This window comes from Xiphophorus hellerii, chromosome 9 (genome assembly GCF_003331165.1).
Source record: "Xiphophorus hellerii strain 12219 chromosome 9, Xiphophorus_hellerii-4.1, whole genome shotgun sequence".
Taxonomy (NCBI): Eukaryota; Metazoa; Chordata; class Actinopteri; order Cyprinodontiformes; family Poeciliidae; genus Xiphophorus; species Xiphophorus hellerii.
Window position 1 is genome coordinate 29,638,800 of NC_045680.1, and position 9,153 is coordinate 29,647,952.

General features: G+C 38.6%; 2 protein-coding genes across 2 annotated transcripts in view; both read left to right on the forward strand.

The window, feature by feature from the left end:
- Positions 1–2,385, forward strand: part of LOC116726052 (uncharacterized) — a 591,833-nt gene extending 589,448 nt beyond the window's left edge. The window contains exon 3 of the mRNA XM_032572551.1: positions 1,878–2,385. The gene's annotated coding sequence lies outside the window, so the exon portion shown is untranslated. The remainder of the gene's footprint in view (positions 1–1,877) is intronic.
- An 821-nt stretch (positions 2,386–3,206) lies between these two features.
- LOC116725904 (zinc finger BED domain-containing protein 1-like) lies at positions 3,207–4,950 on the forward strand. The gene is made up of 4 exons (XM_032572309.1): positions 3,207–3,373; positions 3,459–4,617; positions 4,696–4,849; positions 4,938–4,950. Exons 1-4 carry the CDS (start codon positions 3,272–3,274, stop codon positions 4,948–4,950), a joined length of 1,428 nt encoding a protein of 475 aa, XP_032428200.1. The 5' UTR covers positions 3,207–3,271.
- Positions 4,951–9,153: the final 4,203 nt, after the last annotated feature.

A 9,153-nucleotide genomic window follows, 5' to 3' on the forward strand; every position in this document is an offset into this window, starting at 1 on the left:
GTTGAGGCTTTGTCCCTGATGTATTTATGGATCTTAGTTGTTTCGTCCTGGACTGTGGTTCTCACACTCACTAGTCCTCTGCCTCCTTCCTTGCGGCTCGTGTACAGTCTCAGGGTGCTGGATTTGGGATGGAATCCTCCATGCATTGTTAGTAGTTTTCTAGTCTTAATATCAGTGGCTTTTATCTCCTCCTTTGGCCAGCTAATTATTCCAGCAGGGTATCTGATTACTGGCAGGGCATAGCTGTTTATTGCGCGGATTTTGTTCTTGCCATTGAGCTGGCTTCTCAGGACTTGCCTTATTCGTTGGAGGTATTTAGCTGTGGCTCCTTTCCTTGTGACCTCATCGAGGTTGCCATTTGCTTGTGGTATACCTAGGTACTTGTAACTGTCCTCTATGTCTGCTATTGTTCCTTCTGGGAGTGAGACCCCTTATACTGTATACTGTATATATATATATATATATATTCTTTTTTTATTTTAAAAAATTCCTAGGACTTTAACCCAACTTTTCCTTTAAACACATTCAATCTCTATTCCCCAGGGTGAAAGGTTTATAGGATCCTTCACTATTTTAGATTTTATAATTTAGAATTTGCAAAGTTAATTTGTTAGCCTGAGTGAGTATCCCACCTGATAACTGTGGTTTTGAGTTTGTTGATCTCAACGCTGGAGCCGTGGATCCAACCAACAGCCCTCATCTCTCTCAAATCCTAATCAAGGTTTGAGGCTGGAGTTTAGTCCAGGTCGGCTCCTTAACACTGTTCATCAACGTCCTCGGATGTCCAGTCGAGGGATCCGGGTCACGGCACCAAATTGTTGTGGAAAAAACTATTTTAAGAAAGCACTGTTCAGGTGAAATCACTCAATCAGGTTTATTCATATATTATGCACAATACAGAGAGCTTGTAGGACAATCAATAATGAAGCAGGTCTGGATGAAAAGCTCGCCAGGCAGAGACAACACATGAGTTTTATACCAAGGATAAGAATTGAAAACAAGGGGCGAAACAGTCTGGTGCTGATGCAGCTGTAGAAAACAACTTCCAGCCTTGTACATGTAACTCAAATAGTTCTTTTGGTGAGAGTTCACAAGCATTTCATATAACATGATCAGCAGATGTTAACTTGTAGTAATTTTCCACCACAATTTCCCTGCTTTTCACAAGGTCAAATTTTATTCCATCCCACTGATTATGTAAAAGGAAATTTATACAATCTTTATGGTGAGAAGTAAAAAGTTATCCCATACATTTTAAGACATTACATATTCATTCAGTCATTGAAACATTATTCTGTACGATGAAACAAAAACATATAAGCAAGATACAAAAAACCTATCGGCATTCATCCATTCATCCCTTTATTATTGTCACTTCTGTTAGGTAGGAAAAGTTATACTGCAACCTCTCCTTGACAGGGAGACAATCCTCTATACGTTTTGTCATCTTTAAGGAAACTTATAAAGGAGAAATTTGAAATAATGTATTTGGAAGTAAAGCACCAGTGGAATACCAAACTGTTTTCTAAGTAATATTTCTAATTGCTTTAATAAGTAATTATTTTAATCCCAAATTCTGACCTGCAAAATAAGTGCATGCATTTCAATCATTAGAACTCCCTAACACATGATATTTATGAATTATTTCATTTTATGTTGCTTATGTTAATGAAAATGTAGGTTTTACACAAATTTTAATCCTAAATTTAAATATAAAGTTTATGTAATAGTAAGTCATCCTCTTATGAAAATCTAATTAAAATGTACGGTAATATAATCTCATCCACTTTGATTTTAATATAACCCATGTTATAATCTACAAGTAAAATTTTAATGTTGCCCCATCTGATTCTAATGCAGACACTTCAAAATAAAACAAAACAATTTCAAATTTAACTTCATCCTCTTTGTTCCTAAATAAACCCAAGTTATAAACAACCAAGCAACATCTGATTTCAACCTCTTTGGTCAAAATTAAACAAAGGAAAAAAAACAAGTAATTTCTGAAGTTGATTTTCTCTTTGAGTGCATACTTAAGGATAAAAAGAAAGGAGAGGGATATATTTTGTGAAACTGTAATGGTAAAAGCAGAATCAGCCAGAACCCAAAACGCAGCCACAAGAGGATGGTTAACCAAAAAGTTTTATTACAAAAGTAAATGGTGTAGAAGGGTGTGGTCACACTGGTGGGTCAGGGACGAGGAATCCACAGGGGTCAGGAGTCCAGCCGGGGGAGGGTACGGTGAATGGACAAGGGGAGATCTGTGGGGGTCTCAGGGGACAAACAGACGACAGGGACAAAATCCACCAACCAGAGGCTGAGTCGTGAAACGGTCCGGGGTCATGCACGGGAGGGTCTCAGGCAGTGAAAATCCAGAATCCAGAAGGCAGGAGGCAGGGTTAGAGACAGGCAGAGTTGCTGAACAGAGTACCTGTTCAGCAACAGGTAGTGATGTTACGTGATGTGCCGAGGCTTCGAGGCGTGTGTCGAGTAATGGAGGGGGCGTTTCCGTAAAGCGCGTATCGAAGCTTGCTTCATTTAGGGGAGGAGCCGAAAACGATGACGTCCGAAGCCTCGCTGCCCGGCTGTACCACGTGACTGCTTCGGGAAGTGGCTCAGAGTTTGGCGCGGGGTTTGACAGCTTTAGAAACCCCACAGGCTCCATTCAAAATGTGGGTTGTTGTAGGCGAGTTGCAGTCAGTTGAGAGAGTGGATAGAGTTTTGATAGTTTGGATAGCAGAGTTTGGATAGTGGTTATTTAGTTTGAGACAGTTAGTTTGGTGTTTGGAGAGTTTAGGAGAGAGATAGATAGATAGGAGATTTAGGAGCGCGAGGACAGGATAGGAGTAGGATGGAGCCGGCGAGAAAGAGGAGGATTTCCCCTATGTGGGAACATTTCGATTTGATAAGCCCTAACAAGGTAAGGTGAACTGAACATTTGCAGATGCATTAGGTTTGCTTATGAGGAACTGTATTTTTCGCTGTTTCTTATTTTCTGTAAAGGTGAGGTGTTTATTGTGCTCCAAGCAGTTGGGGTACAATAATAACACCTCATCCATGCTAAGGCACTACCGTGCCTTGCATGAGAATAGGAAGGAAACTGGAGCTTCACCCAGCCAAGGTATTTCATTACTATATTACAAACACACTATCACAATCTTTGCATGCTGATGTTTGCTTGTTGTGCAAATAAAGACATATAACAGACACTGTATTTATTCCCTTTTAACCAGCCACCAGAAAACAAGAGCTGGATGAAGCTCTAGTCTCCATGATAGTGAAGGATACCCAGCCTTTCACTATTGTGGATGACGTTGGATTCAGGACATTTGTGTCTTACCTGGATCCCAATTATGTTCTCCCTACAAGGCAGGTATGTGTGGGTCCATACATGAAACGAATGACTACATTATTGTATGTGTCACAATTCAGCAATATATATATATTTCTTCCTTTAGGCTCTGAAGGCCATGGTGGAGGCCAAATATGAGTCTGCTAAGGAGCACGCTATGGCTAAAGTAGAGAAGGTGGCTGCTGTTAGCCTTACATCAGATATGTGGACATCCATCAACATGGATGCCTACCTGGCAGTGACATGCCACTTTGTGGAGGAGAACGAAAAGCTGAGCTCAGTGTTGTTGGGAGTGCAGGCATTCCCCCAGTCTCACACTGCTGAAAATATTGCTTGTGTGAAAGCCTCCCTGATGGAGGAATGGGGAATCTCAGGCAAGGTGACATGCATGGTCACCGATGGTGCTCCTAACATGGTGGCATGCGTGAGAGAGCTGAAGCTTCGCCACCACATTTGTGTTGCTCACACCCTCAATCTTGTTGTGAAGAGGGCGCTTGACCAGCACCCTGTGCTCTCAGGCCTCCGGGCCAAAGCAAGGAAGCTGGTTGACTACTTTAGAAGCAGCACCACTGTTAAGGTATGCTCTTTTCTTTTATTCCAATATATAATGTTAATAGTTTGTCTGTACTCCTACTGCAGTGACTTAATGGCCTACTCTTCTGTATCTTTAAAGGAGAAGCTTACACAAGTGCAGCTTCAGCTGGGCATGCAAGCAACCAAGCTGATGCAGGAGGTGGAAACAAGATGGAACAGCACCTACTTGATGCTGCAACGTCTGGTGGAGTTGAGGGAGCCAGTAGGAGCGGCATTGGCTGGATTACACACTGACATTCCCTTTTTCACTGCCAGTGAGTTTGACATTGTTGTAGCGTGCCTTTCTTTACTCTCTCCTTTCTATGACGCCACCACGGAGCTCTCTGCAGAAGAACACATGTCAGCATCAAAAGTTATCCCCCTCCTGAAGATGATAGAGAAAGCCCTTCAGGAGGAAGACACCAAGTCGGCACCTGCAGTAGCAGTGGAAATAGGAGAGCAGCTCATCAGACAGCTCAGGGAGAAGCTGCACATGCTCCAGTCAATGAGCATCTTGTCGCTGGCTACACTCCTGGACCCACGATTTAAACTTATAGCATTTTTCAGCAACACAAAAGCTGCTGAAGCAGTGAAGCGCTTGACTTCAGAGTGTGCCACCGTCATCCGACGGAACACAGAAGAGAACACTCACGAGATTCCCCAGGCTTCCACCTCTCAAGAATTCACTGGAGGTAATCTTTTATATTACATTTTGAGATTACTTATTCCTATTACAACACTTACTAACATGACCTGTGGTTTCCATTTAGGTAGCAGACTTTGGCAAAGATTGGACACTAGTGTCATGGAGGCAAAGAGGACTCAAAATGTGTCAGCAGATGCCACCGTAGAGGTCCAGCGTTACCTGTCAGAGGCAAACATAAGCAGGCTGGAGAACCCCCTGGAGTACTGGGCTAATCATCGGTCACTGTACCCCTCTCTGTACAAACTTGCACTTATTTATTTATGCACCCCGGCATCATCTGTGCCATGTGAGTGTGTCTTTTCAAAGGCTGGAGAAGTAGTGTCAAAAAAGAGAAATCGTTTGAAACCAAAAACTGTGGAGAAATTGTTGTTTCTTAATAAAAATGCATGAAATCATCCAAGTTACACAAGCATTAGCCTATTCACTACCCCCTCCCTAGTTCCACAAGCACTTTCACTGTCCTCTGCCTGATTAAGCCCATGCCATTTTTCTAGAGTCACAGAAAAACATTATTACACAACATGCCATATCACATGACACTACTATTTTGGGAATAATTACACACAGAGAATACATTCAAATAATATTTTATTATACACATATGTGTATACATAATTTATGTAGACAAATGATTTCGTCCTACACCTTTTGTGAAGTCATTCCCAAGAGCCATAATAGACAAAAATTCAATGCATCACACGTGTTAAGATACAGCTGGTTGTGATTATACACCTGGCCAGTAGGTGGTTTCGTGTGCACATGAAGCTTCAAGAAATGAACCCTTTCTCGAACCAGTTGGCTCAAGTGGTTCAATGCCTCATGAGGCTTCATCTCACCATCACTAGCAACAGGACTTTCAACAGCAGAAGGATTAGGCAAAAATCTATGGTCAAAAACAGGCAGGATCAGAAACCAGAAAACTCTTTGAAACATGAGACAAGGCTTGAAAGCTGTGACAGTGGCAACAGACAATCTCGCACTGAGCTGGTGACGAGCAGCTGTTTAAGTAGGGACCAGCTCAGTGCAGGTGAGGGCAATGAGCAATCAGCACAGCCAAGGCAGAGCTGAAGGGCTGGAATCATGACAGAAACAGGCATTTTTGTTTTAAGTAAAGCATAGTATTAGGAAAGTCATCCTAGTTACAATTCTAAAACAATGCATAAATTCATAAAGCATTCATTGGTCATTTAATTTCTTCAAGTTGGTAGTTCAGCATTAAAAGTTAGAAAATTGAGTTTTAATCTTTATGGAGTTAGTAAAGTTTTTGTCAAATCAGATTTTTATGCTACTTTAGTAAAAATCTCAACATGCATTACATGTTATTTATGTTAACCCCTCACTTTTGATTTTATGCACATTTTAATTTTGGTGTTACAGCCTGACGTTAGTATATTAAGGCATGTAGTTCATTTGTTTAATCTAAATCTTAAGTTCATATTTTAATGTGGTAACAGAGAACATAAATTTGTGTATTTCCTGTGCTTAACTTATAATTAACTAAGGCTAAACATCTAAACTTATCAGCTAAACTTTAATTTTATGCACATTTGAGTTATTTTAAGCTGATTTCTCTTATGCCTAGAATAATTAATTTCTAAATTATTAAACTCTTTTGAAGTGAAACAGCTAAGAATCATCATAATTAAGTTACTAAATTTCATGTGTTTCTAGGAAACCCCTCAAAAACAAAAAGATTACATGAGTGCAGTGATAGATAAGTGTCCGTTCAAAACCCAACAAGAAAACAGATTTTTCCATCTGGAAAATGTTGTAGAAACAGGAATACTGATAGTCTATCTGCTCATGAGTATTTGTTGCCTCCTATCAGAAAAGTGTTGGTACAAATCTTCACTCTCCGATTCGACCACTTGCCAGTGGACCAGCAATAGTTCTTTGAGTGGAGAGCCTTTCAGAAACTTTTAAACTAGCTGTTGCTCTGGACGTTGTCCTCTTTGGTGTCAGAAGTTGTACTACTTGATATTTGGTAGAGTGAAGTTTTGCTATTCACTCTGTTGTTTCAGATTTAGAGTTGTGATCTAGATGGATATTACAGACAGGTAGTCCTTCACAGTGGTTGGTGTGAATTCAGGTTGTTCCTTCAGGGACTTTAGCAGGTGTGTTGGTCACCAGTTACACCTGGAATAGCCTCTGGAACGGCCTCTGCCAGCGGTTGGAGTTCCAGTCCTTCCTCTGAAAATCCTTCATCACGACCCGTCAGCTGGTCTGATGGCTGCAGCAGCACTTTGGCAGGAAATGGCAGGAAGGTTTTCACTGTCTGTGAGGCTTGACAAAGCATAGTGGACAGGTTTTAGCAATAAGACAACATAATAAGAATCTTTTATTACTTTTTTCATTTTCAAAATTTTTATTATTTTTTTTAACTTTAGTTGGTGAGAATTGAGCAAAATCCAATATTTAATGGTTAAAAGGTGTGTTAGGTGGAGATTGTTTTAAAGGATTGTACCATCTCAACGTCAGCAAGTGTGAAAGAAGGGGCAGGTTACTGCCGAAGGTGCATCAGCTCTTTCATTGTCATTAGCTACAAAGTCATCATAAGCATCAGAACCAAGCCATCTGCCAAGTAATATGCTTGGATTCAATGGAGATTCCAATTCTAAAGCCAGGTAAAGAGCAGTCAAATCCAGTAAGTTAAACACCTATTGCTTTAAATTCACATATATGTAAAATAATGGAGAGAATGATAAATGAAAGATTGAGCTACTTTGTTGAGAAGAGGGGATATTTACCAAAATTTCAAAGTGGATTTAGAAAAGGTAGAAACACTATGGACCTATTCTATGTTTAGAACATGAAATCAGAAAAGGGCAAGTTCATAAGGAGAGTGTGGTGACTGTTTTCTTTGATATAGAGAAAGCTTATGATATGATGTGGAAAGAAGGTTTTTTAATTCAATTTTTTTTTAAAGGGAATTAGTGGATCAATGTTTTACTGGATAAAAGATTTTTTACAAGATAGATCAATATAAGTAAGTATAGGACAACATTTGTCAGAAAAACCTTTTTGTTGAAAATGGTACACCTCAGGGAACTATAGTGAGTCCTTTGTTTTTTTTCATTATGATTAATGATATGTTTGACAATTTGGAGAGTGGAATGGGGTTTTCTTTATTTGCTGATGATGGAGCAATCTGGAAGAGGGGTAAAAATTTAAATTTCATTGTTAAAAAGATACAAGTAGCAATTAATAATATAGAAGACTGGTCTTTTAAATGGGGATTTAAAATTTCTATAAACAAAAGCTTTATTTTCTGTGGTTTAGGAAGAAAGTATCTGAAAATTTAATTCTGCAAATATATAATCATGAGTTAGAAAGGGTAAAAGAATTTAAGTTTTTGGGTTTATGGCTGGATGAAAAACTTACTTGGAAAATTCATATTCAAAAAGTAATGGATAAATGTAAGAGTTTGAAATGTAATGAAGTATTTGGTGGGGAGTGAGTGGGGTGCTGAGAGAAAAGCATTGAAAGCAATATATACTGGTTTAATAAGGTCTGTGTTTGATTATGGCAGTATAGCTTTTGGATCAGCATCAGCAACACTACACAAAAATTTAGATAATATTCAGTATCAAGCTTTGAGGTTATGTACAGGAGCTGTCAGAACAACTTCATCGTCAGCTTTACTAGTAGAAATGGGAGAGATGCCACTTCATCTCAGAAGATTACAGTTAAAGTCAATTTATTGGTGTCATTAAAAGGGCCATAATGGAAATCATCCATGTCAAGAAATTTTAAAACTTAGTTGGAAAAATAGAATTTAAATTCTTTTGGCTGGGAGATAGAAAACATTATAAAAGACTTTGATTTATCTCCTATAAATATCAAACAGTTCCTCTTTCACCAGTTCATCCGTCTCTATTTCCTAGTAGTGTTGTTGATTTTACTTTGTTGAAGAAAAGGAAAAAAAGAAAACCTTTTAGATCCATATTCAGTACAATCATATTTAGACAATAAGTACTATGGATATGTCTAAGTTTATACAGATGCTTCAAAAAGCTCAAATAGCAATAATGGGGTGTCATTCATTGTTCCAGAATTCAGTATTAAAAATGTAAAAGAATTACTGATGGAGGATCAGTTTATACAAGAGAGATGATGGGAATCATTTTGACTTTAGGATGGATTGAGGAAGTTCGTCCACTAAGAAAAATATGTTCTGATTCAAGTTCATCATTATAGTCATAAAAAAATAATCATTCTATTAGCAGACCAGACCTTTTATTAGAGATTCAGTTATTAATTTATAGAATTGAGGCAATGGGTTTATTTGTTATTTTTACATGGATAACATCACATGTATAAGGAAATGAGTTGGCAGATAAAAATGCAAAACAAGCTACAAAAAAATAGTTATATTGATATATTGGTACCATTTAGTAAAGAAGAAATTAAATCTATTATTAAACAAAAGGTTAAGGAAAGATGGCAGAAGCAGTGGGAAGAAGATAGAACTGGTAGGTGGCTTTACAGTATTTAAAGAAAAGTTAGTATAATGAGGAGAACA

Coding starts and splice junctions, on each gene's coding strand:
- LOC116725904 (XM_032572309.1), top strand. CDS start 3,272: ATGATAGTGAAGGATACCCAGCCTTTCACTATTGTGGATGACGTTGGA. Junction 3,374..3,458: donor ATGTTCTCCCTACAAGGCAG/GTATGTGTGGGT, acceptor TTCTTCCTTTAG/GCTCTGAAGGCCATGGTGGA. Junction 4,618..4,695: donor CTCTCAAGAATTCACTGGAG/GTAATCTTTTAT, acceptor GTTTCCATTTAG/GTAGCAGACTTTGGCAAAGA.